General features: G+C 37.6%; 1 protein-coding gene across 18 annotated transcripts in view; it reads right to left on the bottom strand.

Annotated features, from left to right (window-relative positions):
* The window catches only part of BIRC6 (baculoviral IAP repeat containing 6), a 258,602-nt gene that overhangs the window by 105,556 nt on the left and 137,153 nt on the right, over positions 1-15,893 (bottom strand). For all 18 annotated transcript variants that reach the window (XR_002516594.2, XR_002516595.2, XM_021924741.2 and 15 more), the window contains 9 exons: positions 15,050-15,612; positions 13,244-13,419; positions 12,265-12,361; positions 11,921-12,115; positions 10,295-10,495; positions 6,926-7,205; positions 5,163-5,419; positions 4,509-4,617; positions 1,324-1,545 (listed from right to left, as the gene is read on the bottom strand). Coding sequence is in view for 16 of the 18 variants with exons in the window: in XM_021924741.2 (XP_021780433.1) it covers positions 1,324-1,545; positions 4,509-4,617; positions 5,163-5,419; positions 6,926-7,205; positions 10,295-10,495; positions 11,921-12,115; positions 12,265-12,361; positions 13,244-13,419; positions 15,050-15,612 (2,100 nt within the window). In the remaining 2 variants the exon portion in view is untranslated. The remainder of the gene's footprint in view (positions 1-1,323; positions 1,546-4,508; positions 4,618-5,162; positions 5,420-6,925; positions 7,206-10,294; positions 10,496-11,920; positions 12,116-12,264; positions 12,362-13,243; positions 13,420-15,049; positions 15,613-15,893) is intronic.

Here is a 15,893-nt window from a genome sequence, read left to right as displayed (position 1 = left end):
GGAACTCTTCAAAAATATATTCTGCTGCAGACTTAACAGTTACCTATCAGTAAGTACAGCAAAGACTTAGCTAAATATGGTGAAGAAACATGGGTAAAAAAAAACTACTTGTCAAAAGGACAATCTAGAAAAGTCTCAAATTTTCTAGCTTTACATCTTTGTTCTTTTTTGAGATGACATCTTGCTCTGTTGCCCTGGCTGCAGTGCCAGTGGTGCCATCATCATAGGTAAATGTGGCCTCTAAGCCTCCCAAGTAACTAGGGCTAGAGGAATGTACCACCATGCCTGGCAAATTTTTAAATTTTTTGTAGAGATTTGGTCTATCTATTTTGGCCAGTCTGGCGTCAAACTCCTAGTTTCAAGTGATCCTCCCATCTCAGCTCCCCAAAGTTATTTTTTTTGAGACGGAGTCTTGCTGTGTTGCCCAGGCTGGGGTACAGTGAGTGGCGTGAGCTCAGCTCACTGCAACCTCTGCAGACTCAAACAATTCTTGCGCCTCAGCCTCCCAAGTAGCTGGGACCACAGGTGCATGTCACCATGTCTGGCTGACTTTTTTTTTTGAGATGGAGTCTTGCTCTTATTGCCCAGGCTGGAGTGCAATGATGCAATCTTACCACACTGCAACCTCCGCCTCCCAGGTTCAAGTGATCCTCCTGCCTCAGCCTCCGGAGTAGCTGGGATTACAGATGCACACCACCACGTCAGCCTAATTTTTTTATTTTTAGTAGAGACGGGGTTTCACCATGTTGGCCAGGCTGGTCTCAAACTCCTGACCTCGTGATCTGCCCACCTCAGCCTCCCAAACTGCTGGGGTTACAGGCGTGAGCCACTGCACCCAGCTTTCTGACTTCTGCCTTTTTGTACAGACAACGTTTCGCCACATTGCCCAAGCTGGTCTTGAACTCCTGACTCAAGTGATCTTTCCGCCTAGGCCTCCACAGTGCTGGGATTACAGGTGTGAGCCACCACACCCCGCCCCAAAGTTGTCTAGCTGTACTTTCCTGCCACAGTTGTACATTAAAGATAATATAATCTGGTGGGAAAATTTGCAACTGAGAATAAACACTACGAACCACAGAATCATCTACATTAAGCATAATTTTAGGTTAAAAAAAAAAGGCAGTACTGCTAATATATCTTCTTAAAACACAAAAATAAATTAATATTTGTTTGACAATTCATTTCAAAAGTACACCTGATTATATTTGCTACTTTCAAAATATTATGTTTCTCCGAATAAACATGTAAAATATTCTATCAAGTAAACACTAACTGATCTAGTACTAGGGGGAAAAAAAAAAGGATTTCACAAATCATACTTACTCAAAGAGCTCTTGGTCCAAGAGTGCTGGTAAGTCGTATTCTACAAGCAGCTCATAACTATGCCACAGAATGGCTGCCACACAGTGCAAATGAGAAGGAGATGGCATCAGAAGACCATACTCTATTGTTGAGGAGTTAGGACACATGTAGTTCATCCTGCCACTTCTCTTCATAGCAGCCACTCTTGCAGAATCACTAACCCATTTTAACAAGGCCTGAATTCTTAAATGAAGAAGATGAATTCATATAACCAACTATAGCGCAATTGGCATATAGATAAACACCATCTCTGCATGGTGAGTAGGGTATTTATGAGAATAATATACCAATTGTTCATGATTGTTTTAATCTAAAATGGGGAAAAAAGGAAATCAGCAACAACAACATAGTAGTTTCAGTTCCAATTTTCCAATAACCTTACCAATTTCAACCATCAAAAGGTTTGAGATAACACACTAGAACAGTGATCTGGGGCTAATTCTTCTTTGTGCAAAGTCTCATGAAATACAGCATGTTTCACATCCCTGGACCCTAGCATTAAACACTAGTAATAGCCACCCATACTCATTCATTCTGCAACAGAATATACCCTCAACACTTACTTATATATTTTAAGTATAATTTTTATAAGATGGAAATTAAGCTTTATTTATTTTCTCTGCATAGTACTTTTAAAAACACAGGTATCTGTGATTTAGAACTGACATTAATAACAAGATTATAGGTCAAGTACCACACTAATCCCAGTCCTCTGGAGCTGGGAACCAGTAAAACACAGCCCAATTTTGAACCACTACCTGGGAGCAAAAGACTTTTTAAAGCAACAATACTATAGAGTTTTGGGCCGGGCGCGGTGGCTCACGCCTGTAATGCTAGCACTTTCGGAGGCTGAGGCGGGCGGATCACAAGGTCAGACGATCGAGACCATCCTGGCTAACACGGTGAAAACCCGTCTCTACTAAAAAATACAAAAAATTAGCTGGGCGTGGTGGCAGGCGCCTGTAGTCCCAGCTACTCCAGAGGCAGAGGCAGGAGAATGGTGTGAACCCGGGAGGTGGCACTTGCAGTAAGCCGAGATTGTGCCACTGCACTCCAGCCTGGGCAGAGCAAGACTGCATCTCAAAACAAACAAACAAACAAACAAAAAAACTATAGAGTTTGTACAAAAAACAAATGGGATGAGATTTCTCAAGTTCTTAAAACATTCTGTTTACATTTACTTTATTTTCCTTCAATTTCTATTTCAGAATATAAGATTCTTGGCTTCACACTAAAAGCAATGGGGACAGGAAGGTATATAATACTAATTCTGAAAGATAAGACTCTTAAACTTTCGATTTTACATCATGGGGAATAAAGAGAATTCAGAAGACAAGGAAGACAATTTTCTCAGTCTAACAACCTTGTCATTAATGTCAGGTTTTTTTTTTTGAGACAGAATCTCGCTCTGTGGCCAAGGCTGGAGTGCCACTGTGGCGCAATATCAGCTCACTGCAAGCTCCGCCTCCTGGGTTCACACCATTCTCCTGCCTCAGTCTCCAGAGTAGCTAGGACTACAGGCGCCTGCCACCACGCCCGGCTAATTTTTTGTATTTTTTTTTTTTTAGTAGAGACGGGGTTTCACCGTATTAGCCAGGATGATCTTGATCTCCTGACCTTGTGATCTGCCCGCCTCGGCCTCCCAAAGTGCTGGGATTACAGGTGTGAGCCACCGCACCTAATGTCAGTTTTATATAACAAACATTCACGTTTTAAAAAGTACTATGCAGAGAAAATGAATTAAATTTAATTTTATTCTTATTAAAAAGCCACAACAATATTTAAAAATTAAATAATCCTAACAGATTTCAAGCAACCTGTTCTGGAAAAATATTTAACAGTGATATTTTAAATATATTTTAACCACTATTAACCATTATGATTCAAATTTGGCATAAATTGTTATTTACTTTATCAAAAACAATTGCAATCTATGTTTAAATGTAATCCATAATTTTAATAATTTATGAATATATTAATAAAACATCAAATGACTTCATTTTAAACATAATCAAAATATTAAGAAGTAACATAAATCAGGAAGAAATCTCTATAAATATGTTTTTCTAATATGGATGCTACACATTAAAAACAGAGAATGCCAAATATTTGCTCAAAAATTTGTCAACAAAAATATGTTTCAAAAATACTTCAAGTTGGCCGGGTGCAGTGGCTCATGCCTATAATCCCAGCACTCTGGGAGGCCTAGGCGGGCGGGTCATGAGGTCAGGAGATTGTGCCACTGCACTCCAGCCTGGGTGACAGAGCAAGACTCTGTCTCAAACAAAACAAAACAAAAACTTCAAGTTGGTACCAATTTGGAAGTAAAAGACATCAAGGTAGAATGACATTAGGATAACTCATCAAAATTACCTAACTGTAAAAAAAATATTTAATTAATTAATATATTAATATAATTAATGAAATTAATATATTTATATTATATTTAAATATTCAGCCAAAGTGTTCAAATGTCATTTACATGGTATGATATTGTTTCATTCTGTGGTAAATAGCAGGAAAGAGTACAGAAAGCAATGAAAAGACTTTGATGAATATGATAATCAATAATAAACAGAACAACCATTATCAAAATAGTCGAAGTATTAATTATAGACACAATATTCCTACATTCATATACATGTATTAAGTACTACCTAAGATAGTATGACTCTGATACTATCACTTTACAAGGTTCCTTTCACAGCATAGCCAACTTAAAAACATGTTTTATTCCATTCCTCAAAAGCAGTATTAACTACCAACTATAGACACAATATTCCTACATTCATATACACGTATTAAGTACTACCTAAAATAGTATGACTCTGATACCATCACTGTACAAGGTTATTTTCACAGCATAGCCAACTTAAAAATGTTTTATTCCATTCCTCAAAAGCAATATTAACTAAGAATTCTATTTAAGTTCAAATTTGCTTAAAGTATGTCCAAATGTATATAAATGTATGTTTAATGTTCACGAAAACTTACAGAAGTCACATCGTGTGAGGCATATGGTAAACATACAATATGTAACAGTATTGTCTTTTATGAGATCATCTAAGGAAAAACTGTCAGAAACATTCACTACAGCATGATTATGTGCATGTGTGTGCTTAATTAAATGAAAAATAAAATCATACCTGTCTTTTGTACCAGGATCCTGAGTTGTTCCAAGCTGGTAAAGAATATCTATCGTAGAGTCAGAAGAGAGTCCATTTAGTCTTCCAAAAAGTAAAGGACTATTCAAATCTTGCAACAAAGAATCCAAAGAAAAAGTTTGCTAAATAAGCAAGTGAACCATGGGAAGATTTACTTAATTTAATAAAGTTATTCATTAAAAATGAAGCTTCCATAAATTCCAACAACAAAGAACAAACTCTAAACTAATGAAACCAGCTTGGGTGCAGTGGCTCATGCCTGTAATCCCAGCACTTTGGAAGGCCAATTCGGGTGGATCACCTGAGGTCAGGAGTTCGAAACCAGCCTGATCAATATGGAGACACCCCGTCTCTACTAAAAATACAAAAATTAGCCGGGTGTGGTGGCAGATGCCTGTAATCCCAGCTACTAGGAAGGCAGAGGTTGTAGTGAGTCGAGATTGCACCAATGCACTCCAGCCTGGGCAACAGAGTGAGACTCCGTCAGAGAAGAGAGAAGACAGAAGAGAGAAGAGATAAACATAAACTAAAAGAAAAAAATAATTCCCAAAACAGAGCTCAGCACAAAGATCGCATAGTTCAACTGCTGTTACTTTACAGACACGTAAACATTCAAATATCAAAGTTAATTATCACCTGTAGGATCACTGCCTGATGCTGCACAATTTCTCAGGAGAATGTCTATGAGCTTCAGGCCAATTCTAGTAGACTGCAGTCCTATCTTTACAAGCACAACCTCGATGTTGGGTGAATGCATTCCACAGTAAGGTGACATCAATAAGGCCGCACAAGTCTGCAGCAGATTGGCAGTAGGTGCAGCTGCACTTGCCATCATTCCTTCTAGATCACTTATGTGAGTAAGGCAATGATGTAATAACCGTAACCATCCAATACTGAAAATACAAAATGACTTGTATGATCAATATAAGTCGCTCAAATCATTTCCGGGTAGAACATAACTTTTTAAAGATCAGCATGTTGTGTTTCACAAATAGCACCAAACAATCTAAGAAATGTTTTTTAGAATGCTGCAAATTCAGTAAACAGACAATAAGCTTCCCCTATAAGATAAATCACGACTGGGCGGGGTGGCTCACACCTGTAATCCCAGCACTTTGGGAGGCCGAGGCAGGCGGATCACGAGATCAGGAGTTCAAGACCAGCCTGGCCAACTTGGTGAAACCCCTTATCTACTAAAAATACAAAGATTAGCTGGGCATGGTGGTGGGCGCTTGTAATCTCAGCTACTCAGGAGGCTGAGGCAGCAGAATCGTTTGAACTCGGGAGGCGGAGGTTGCAGTGAGCCTAGATTGCACCACTGCACTCCAGCCTGGGCGACAGGGCAAGACTCCGTCTCAAAACAAACAAAAAGATAAATCACATACAAAAGGACTTGTATTCATAGTATGTGTTTGCTTTTTCAAGAAATCAGCCAGAAACCTGCTTTGCATGCAATTATATATATCGATAAACTGATTACTATCATAGACTTCTAAAATTGTGTAGTCTTAGCACCTTGAGAATAGAAATCCTAAATTCTTTTTTCTTTTTCTTTTTTAGATGGAGTTTCGCTCTCTCGCCCAGGCTGGAGTGCAGTGGCGGAATCTTGGCTAACTGCAACCTCCATCTCCTGGGTTCAAGCGATTCTCCTGTCTCAGCCTCCCCAGCAGCTGGGACTACAGTTGCACACTGCCATGCCCAGCTAATTTTTTGTATTTTTAGTAGAGACGGGGTTTCACCTTGTTAGCTAGGATGGTTTCGATCTCCCGACCTCGTGATCTGCCTGCCTTGGCCTCCCCAAGTACTGGGATTACAGGTATGAGCCATGGTACCAGGCCTTAAATTCATTTTTACCAGGCAAAACTTTCAACAAAATCCATCTATAAAACATTCAGCCATCAAAATTGATCAGAAAAATGTTGATTAAAAAATATATTGAGGTCCTTGTTTGTTTGGTTCAGACACAATCCTTCTGTTAACTAACATTTAGGAATTACCATATAAAACTAAGTCCCTGTTTCTAAGATCAGTTGGTATGGTTCAGATGCATTCCTGGTCATAAGCATTTGCAAATTCCCGAAACAGAGTATGATACAAAAAATTACAAGCCATAAAATTAGAATGTACACCTACATGTAGTATACAGATCATCTCAAACACTAAACATACATACACCTTAATTTTAATCAGTGTCAGCATTCTGTTTCCACAAAACTGTCTCTATTACACCTAATAAAATTGTATTATATAGATACCTATGGAACAAAGACCTTCCTAAGACCTATAAAAGAAAAAAATCCACAAAATAAGTAAGCCCCCTTACTTTTTGGAGATCCAACCCTGCCCAAAAAAAAAAAAAGGACAGAAAGCTTTTTTAAATAATAGGAAACAAAACATACCTTGTTTTAGATACCTGATCTTCAGATGGAAGGAATGGATTATTAACCGTTGCTGAAGAGGTGGTACCAAAAGCAGTGAGCCCCAATAATTTAATCTGTGAAAGGCCTAATGTGCTGGCATCTCGTGGACGATGTAGTCTAAGGCAGACAGCAGAAGCTACTTCGGCTTTTACAAGCTGAATTTTTATGTAGGTGAGGCCACTTGTGACAACAGGCGTGGACAAAGGTAGCATATTTACCCCATCTGCACTTACTTCAACAGACACTGAGGAAGGGCAGGCTATAAAAATAAAACGGAATCATCACAACAGACAAAGTAAACTAGATTGAACAGTTTGTTAAAAATCCCAGGAAAATAGCAGCTTTCACAATTGTATTCATCATGAACTTGTAAAAAGAAAATGTATACAACAAAATATAGTTCGACAATGACTTTCACCATAATTAATGTTGGAGCTACTTTTCAACTCAAAATATTTGATCTACAATAAAAATTAAACAGTCTAATATTCACCTAAAAAAAGAGGAACCAAAGATGTGTGAAGCACATGTACCTGATGCTCCCTATGAATAAAACCAGACAAATAGGTAATTATATCATCATTTCTACTTTACTCAAAATTATCACAAATAATATGAAACTACATTTGATTAATATGCTATGGTTTACTGTTTTAAATAATTTGGGGGGAAAATGTAACAAAACTTGTTTTTCTACCAATTATTATATTACTACTAGATTGTGATATTTTTTAAACATTGAGTTTAACCTCACAGCTGAGTTTAGAAATTGCCTTTTTTTTTTTTTTGAGAGACAGTCTTGCCCTGTTGCCCAGGCTGCAATGAGTGCAGTGGTGCGATCTTAGCTAACTGCAACCTCCGCCTCCCAGGTTCAAGTGATTCTCCTGCCGTAGCCTCCACAGTAGCTGGAACCACAGGCAGGTGCCACCACATCTAGGAATTTTTTGTACTTTTGGTAGAGACAGGGTTTTGCCATGTTAGCCAGGCTGGCCTCGAACTCCTGACCTCAAGTGATTCACCTGCCTCGGCTTCCCAAACTGTTGGGATTATAGATGTGAGCCACTGCGCCCAGTCTCCTTTTCAAATTAAACCAAATATCCACGGGATTTTTTTGGTTGTTTGGGTTGTGTTTTTTTTTTTTTTTGAGGAGGAGTCTCTCTCTGTCGCCCAGGCTGGAGTGCAGTGGCGTGATCTTGGCTCACTGCAAGCTCCGCCTCCGGGCTTCACGCCACTCTCCTGTCTCAGCCTCCCGAGTAGCTGGGACTACAGGCGCCTGCCACCACGCCCAGCTAATTTTTTGTGTATTTTTAGTAGAGACGGGGTTTCACTGTGTTAGCCAGGACGGTCTCCATCTCCTGACCTCGTGATCTGCCTGCCTCGGCCTCCCAAAGTGCTGGGATTACAGGCGTGAGCCACCGTGCCTGGCCAGGACTTTTTAAAAAATCAATTCTTGCTGAAATTTAAGGAGTCCCCAGTGAACAAACAACTGAAACTACTACCAGAAAATTATTTCTTTCTAGCTTAACATGGAACCCCATATAATAAATATATGTCAACTAAAGCCTTTGAAATTTGGTTTTATTTTTAATTTCAGTGGTAAAATAAGAAGGAATTACATGCCAGCTTTACACTGATTACTAGACAGTCAACTTAATTTTGAAATTTACACTTCAGATTCTTTTGAGGAAAGTATTACCTACATTTTACACAAGCAGACATAGTAAAAACAGATTAAGTAATCCACGCTCCCACAGGAACAAATATCACACCTTAGATTCAAGTTCATGTTTGCTTCTAAAGACTGTTATTTCCACTATATCACAACATATTTTCAACTTCTGCTCTAATCCAATAATAAAACCAAATTTCTTAATCAAGAACACTTAAGTAGGGAACACTTAAACCAATTAATTTTTCACAGGAGTTCCCCCTTTGTAATATGCTTCCTATTTCAATTCCCATGTGCAAAATCCAGCTGAACTTCAAAAGCCACCACTTATGACTAACTCCTCTGCTTTCCAAATAAAAGCAATCACTTTCCAATTTTACAGGTTGTGTAAGTCTTATATTGACTTATATTTTGCCTTTTAATATAGTTATTTTTGACCTCCTAAAACACTCTGTATTAGCATATTTTCCTTCTGCCTTTATATTATCTGTTTTTTATCTAAGGAGTGTGGATGCCACAAGTAATTAAGCTATATCAGTCTAATCTTGCAAATACATAGAAAAAAACTGTTTTCTCCAAAGATGCCAGGAATCTACAAAATTTCCCATAGCTCCTCATGCAATTATTGAGTGATATTTGATAGCAATGAGAATCAATCCATAAATGTAAGCATATGTATTAATTTAAACAATTCTGGCAAAATTATAACTATCTTGAAAGCATTTGTGAACCATATAAAATACAAAATGGGCTGGGTACAGTAGCTCACACCTGTAATCTCAGCACTTTGGGAGGCCAAGGCAAATAGATCGCTTCAGCCCAGGCATCATAACAAAACCCCGTCTCTACAAAAAAACACAAAAATTTAGCCAGGCATGGTGGTACACGCCTGTGGTCCCAGCTATACATGAGGCTGAGATGGGAGGATCATTTGAGCCTCAGAGGTCAAGGCTACAGTGATCTGAGATATCAAAACTGCACTCCAGCATGTGTAACAGAGACCTTGCCTCAAAAAAAAAAAAAAAGCAAATGAGTATTTCATATTCTTTATAAATACCTGAAAGAGTTCGTGCTCTTAAGTGATAATATTTCGTAAAAATTATTTTGAATTATTTGCCTTACAAAGTTCAATAAAATGTATTCAATGAACATGCATCAAATAAACAATACAACATTACAAGGATACAGACATATTACAACAAACACAGTATGAATCTTAAAATCACACTGAAGTAGTCAAAATATAATATTATTCAAAAAGATAGTTATCTTCTAAAGAAGTTGGAGGGCAGGCACACAAATCTATGCTAATTTCATATTACAAGGCTAGGACTGAGATCTGGGCTGAAAAAACTAACATGGTAAAAAATGGGAGTGTAATAAACTCATCTCAGCTTAATACTGAGGCTTAGTAAATTTGAGAGAAAAGAGAAAGCAAAATAATATATAACTGGAACATATTTGTTTAGACTTCATCACATAATCTTTTTGTCTGAGGTTAACAGTCATTTCCACTAAAATGACTTGGTAGTATTAATTATTTCACTAAAAACTGTTCAGAAGTTACACACTCTGGTAATCACACCTAAGTGTATTTCTGCTTACTAAATATTTTTATTTTCAAATGTTTCTAAATTAAAGTCTGCTCTCATGTTGCTTCTTTATAAAATATTACTCACTTGCAAGAGATGCAAGATGAGGCTGGATATGTATCTCCTTAAGCAGCACTGCTGCGGGAAGGTGAATGGTAAGGTCACACCAAGCCTCCTCTGGAAGAAAGATGTAGGACCAAGCAGCAGAGCGAGCTCTTCTATGAGGAGGTGTGGCCTGCAATAGCACTTCAGCTGGCTGGGCAGTAGGACTGCTAGATGTGATTGTACCTAAAGAAGATATTTTACATAAAATAAGAACTTGCAAAAGAAACATAACAAAGCTTTAAAATCTATATGAATAAAATTAAACTAGAAAAATTAATTGAAAACATGAACAACTGATGCTGGTAATGTACTTAGTATCCTAAGCATGACTGTAGAGGTATTCACAAAACATTAGGAAATCCTGTCAACTGGCAAGGTGACAAGTTCATTATTAACTGCTGTCTACTTTATACTCATACGCTACATGAAAACTAAAGATACAGCAATAAACGTAGCTCCATAATTTTCTAACTAAGTAAAAAACAATGTCCAATATATCTCCACCTTTAAAATAATCACCTTTATTCTAAGATGTCAATGTCTATGATTTAGAAATATGAAAAGAAAAATTAAAAAGAAACTACGTAAACTGGATAAAAAAGTAAATACCTAAATTCAAAACTTTTAAAAAAGATAGTACCACTTTAAGGCCAGGCACAGTGGCTCACACCTGCAATCCCAACACTTTGGGAGGCCGAAGTGGGGGATCACTTGGGGCCAGAAGTTCAAGACCAGGCTGGACAACATGGTGAAACCCCGTCTCTACTACACACACACACACACACACACACACACACACACACACACACACACACAAAAAGCCAGTGTGGTGGCACATGTCCGTAATCCTAGCTACTCAGGAGGCTGAGGCATGAGAATTGCCTGAACCCGGGAGACAGATGTTGCAGTGAACAGACATTGCGCCACTGCACTCCAGCCTAGGTGACAGAGTGAGACTCTCTCACAACAAAACAAAACAAAACATAGTACCACTTTAAGAAGGAAAATGAGATTTAAAATCGATTAACATTTACAGAGAAAACTTACTGAAGAATCTCTATTTAGTTTCTTAAATTGTGCTTCTATTTTGACTCACAAATAAAAACAAACTTTACTGCTAAAGAACTGTTAAAACAGTCCCTCTCGGCCAGGCGTGGTGGCTCAAGCCTGTAATCCCAGCACTTTGGGAGGCTGAGGTGGGCGGATCACCTAAGGTCAGGCATTTGAGACCAGCCTGGTCAATATGGCGAAACCCCATCTCCATTAAAAATACAAAAATTAGCTGGGCATGGCGGCAGACACTTGTAATCCCAGCTACTCAGGAGGCTGAGGGAGGAGAATTGCTCGAACCCAGGAGGCGGAGGTTGCAGTGAGCCGAGATCGTGCCATTGCACTCTGGCTTGGGCAACAAGAGCAAAACTCCATCTCAAAACAAATAAAAAATTCCCTCTCGTAAGTAGAATGCCGAGCTATCCACTACCTCTAAAATAAACTGTTTGTAATTAAAATAGCAATATATGATATCATCAACTGACTTCAACTAATTTTGTTTCATACCAGCTAATAAACTGAATAAATTCACATAAGATTTAATAACACTTTTCTTACCAAGGGGTGCAAAGTTATGAATCCCTTCGGCATTGTCAGGCTCAGAAGCTAGTATTCTTGTTTTCAATGTGCTGTCAACAGCTTTATTTGGACCAGAGTCAAGAAATTTCATAATAGTTGATACCATACTTCTTGCAGTGTTTACAATAGCCCTTGTACTAGTGACCATATTATTGCATATGAGCTGAACACCACCTAAATTATAAAGAATAAGTAATGAAATCAATATCAGGACAGATGGTTCAACATCAAAGGTAAACTTCCACAAAAGACTACAAAAATGAAAATGTAACATACTATCACATAACTACACTTAAATGATAGTTGCTGAAATATTAGCTTACCCATATCATGAAATGCTTTCAAGGCATCACTAGTATCCAATACTCTCAAAATGAACCACAATAATGGCTCAGATAACTGGCAAGTAGCAAGAGAGCCCTAAAAAATGAAATATGTGTATTATGACTTTATACACTCCTGCCAATAAGAACTAAACTCAGTGCATGTAATATTCCTTCCTAGTTAATTTTTGTAACCTGACAGCCTTAAATACACTAAATACAAAATGTCTGCCAAAATACATAAGAAATCTTACCTGAATAAGAAAAAACCATCTTCCTCAACTCAGATTTTAATTTTTTAAAGCATCTGTCTTCATCCATTATCTTTTCCCTTTATGTGCATTTAGATACCAATTTCATTTAAAATTTTAACCATCTAAAGTACCTTTGTATTTTCTAATAGAGAAATATACACATTCAACAAATGTTTACAAAAATGATAATTATACACTGCTATATAGAAGACAACAGAAATTGTTCTAATATCTGCATTTCAAAATGGGAAATGGACAAGAAAGTAAAATAATCTGATTCCTATAATTTCATTTGTAAAAACAAAATACAAAAAGGAAAAATTTTGTAACCTATTTTCTTTAATTAGCCTAATCCCTTTTAATGGGGAAAAAAAAAAAGTTGAATACACAACATAAATTTCAAAAAATTTCACATTACATCTCCTTACGTAACATCTATGGAGAACACCTCAGTATTACACTATGCTATTTTTAGGAAAAAGAGAAGAACTTCTTGAGACACAATAAATGTTTTACTCTTGTATTACTGTGGTCATCTCTGAAAATACCACTTCAAAGAAACTTTATTCTCCAACTTTTATTAATAATCCATAGCCCTCTTGCACTGATGCTTTTCACTGTCCAATATATAATAAATACACTTATTTGTCTCTGTCCTATAATTTTCCACTTACATTGCCAGAAATTTATTTGAATCACTGCAACTGTTGTTGGCTTGAACTTACTTGTCTGCCCATATATCCACAGGCCATGTATGTTAAAATTGGTTGCAGCATCATGTGGACTGTAGAAGCTTTTTTACTAAGGGTTGTCAGTATGGTAAATAATCCATCCCCAACTGATATAGCATCCAACCCACCATGAAAGTTTTCATGTTTAGTGAGATGTAATCCACTTGCTCCTAGGAAAAATAAAAGATTCCACATTAAAAGATTAAAAGTATATATATCCAGCCAGGCGTAGTGGCTCACGCCTGTAATCTCAACACTTTGGGAGGCTGAGGCAGGTGGATCACCTGACATCAGGAGTTCAAAACCAGCCTGGCCAACATGGTGAAAACAAATAATAATTAAAATATAGAAGCTGAAAAGCCATTTTTTCCAAAACTGCTGAAGAATTAACATATAACAGCTGTTTATACCCTCTACACATAACCCAAACGGACTCCTGGAGACTAAAATATCAATGACAATATTCAGTAGAGCATGGTTTACGGCTATCTTCTTACATGAGATACCTCTATATCACCAACAATAAAAATAGGTTGTTCTGTTATATGACTGAGAACATCACTCTACATACTAGCTATATACGTCAAGAAGAGAGGACATAAATAGAAAAATAAGTAAAACCAGCATGTAACTATTCTTTTTAATCTAATCAAAAGGAAGATATGGCTGTTTCCCATACACTGACAAAGAAAAATATACCACCAGGTAAAAATATATTAGAAATGGATTTTGCCACAGTATACAGATGTTCAATTATTTTAAAAATTTAATGTAATGTATTAACATTCAAAGAGGTAAAAAAGTTAAGCAACAGCATATAAATTTAACACTGATATGTGTCACAGAAAATGTTACAGTATGAATAAAATTTTACATTTTATTTTCAAAGCAAATGTGAACAAATAATACTTGTCTTTAACACAAAATGATGTGAAATAAGAACTCAAGATCAGCCTGGCTAACATGGTGAAATCCCGTCTCTACAAAAAAAAAAAAAAAAAATTAGCAGGGTGCAGTGGCTCACACCTGTAATCCTAGTACTTTGGGAGGCTGAGGTGGGAAGATCACCTGAAGTCAGGAGTTCGAGACCAGCTTGCCCAACATGGCGAAACCCCATCTCTACCAAAATACAAAAAATTAGCCAGGCATGGTGGCACATGCCTGTAATCCCAGGTACTCGAAAGGCTGAGGCACAAGAATTGCCTGAACCTAGGAGGCGGAGGTTGCAATGAACCGAGATCACGCCACTGCACTTCAGCCTGGGCAACACAGCAAGACTTCATCTCAAAAAAAAACAAAAACAAAAACAAACAAAAAACCAGGAGGGGCATGGTGGTACACGCCTGTAATCCCAACTACTCGGTAGGCTGAGGCAGGAGTATCACTTGAATCTGGGAGGCAGAGGTTACAGTGAGCTGAGATCGCATCATTGTACTCTAGCCTGGGAGCAAGACTCTGTCTTGTGGAAGAGAAGAAAAAAAATTAGCCGGGTGTGGTGGCAGACACCTATGGTTGCAGCTACTTGGGTGGCTGAGGCATGAGAATTGCTTGAACCTGAGAGGCATCTCAATAAAAAAGAAGAAAAAAAAAACCAAATTGACATAACATTTTTCAATATTTCACTTTAATTCATTAATTGAAGCCCCTATACAAAAGTCCTCACCAATAAAAATCAGTCATGAAAAGCTTAAAGCAGTTTTACACTACAAAGCAAAAAGAGAATGAATCCATATATTGCTTACAAAAAAAAACAATTATAGTACCAGAGACAACGGTAAGATTAATATTCTCAATACATACCAATTATCATTGCCATGGCACTGCTATTACACAGGCCCAGAGCAGACAAAATCTGGCTCATAATTTGTTGGTTGGCTAAGACTAAGTCAGCAACATATGCAGGCGATCCTTGAACACTGGTACTGCTTCCATTGCCATCTTTGCCTCCTGAGACTTTTTCTTCATCTGAAACACTATCTGTTGTATTTGTGGTCACAGACACTCTTGCACTGTATTCCCTATTGCCTGAAAGAGGCAGCTGCACTAAAATGTTAACAAGTTTTAACAAATCAAACATGAGTTGATCCCTTGTCATTTCGCCACAAACTGCTTTTGCATCACCTGGACGAATCAGGTTGGCAAAGAGTCCCCCAAAGCATGCTCGAGCACCCACGGAGCTATCTGATCCACTTCTTGACATTACTTTGTCTGAGCAAGTGATATAGTGATGCACTAAAAATGTAACAGATTCTATCACAGCAGAAATAGTACTAACTGAAACGACTTCAAAATTCTGCTCCAGAGTGAATTCTAAGAGCTTCACTTGGGCATCAAGAGGTCCTTGGCCTGTCTGGAAAGCACCCCTGCAGAGAGAGAGAGAGAGAGAGAAAGAGATACTATAAGAGACAGGATTAAAAAATTAACGATTTTAAGTAGTTCTGAAAGCAGTAACTTATCACAATATAAGGAAGTTAAACAAGTTCTTGGTATTCACTATTTCATTAGGTAGATAATAGTTTTCATCTCTTTTGGAATTCTTGTTCTTGACTCCATTTTAGACACACTCAAAAACAACCTTCCTTCCAAATACAAAACTAAGGGACAAGTATATACGGAAGTGATTTTGAAGCTACAGAAAAAAACA

This window comes from Papio anubis, chromosome 14, assembly GCF_008728515.1.
Source record: "Papio anubis isolate 15944 chromosome 14, Panubis1.0, whole genome shotgun sequence".
Classification (NCBI taxonomy): domain Eukaryota; kingdom Metazoa; phylum Chordata; class Mammalia; order Primates; family Cercopithecidae; genus Papio; species Papio anubis.
Note: the sequence above shows the minus strand (reverse complement) of the source record. Positions and strands in the feature narration are given on the sequence as shown.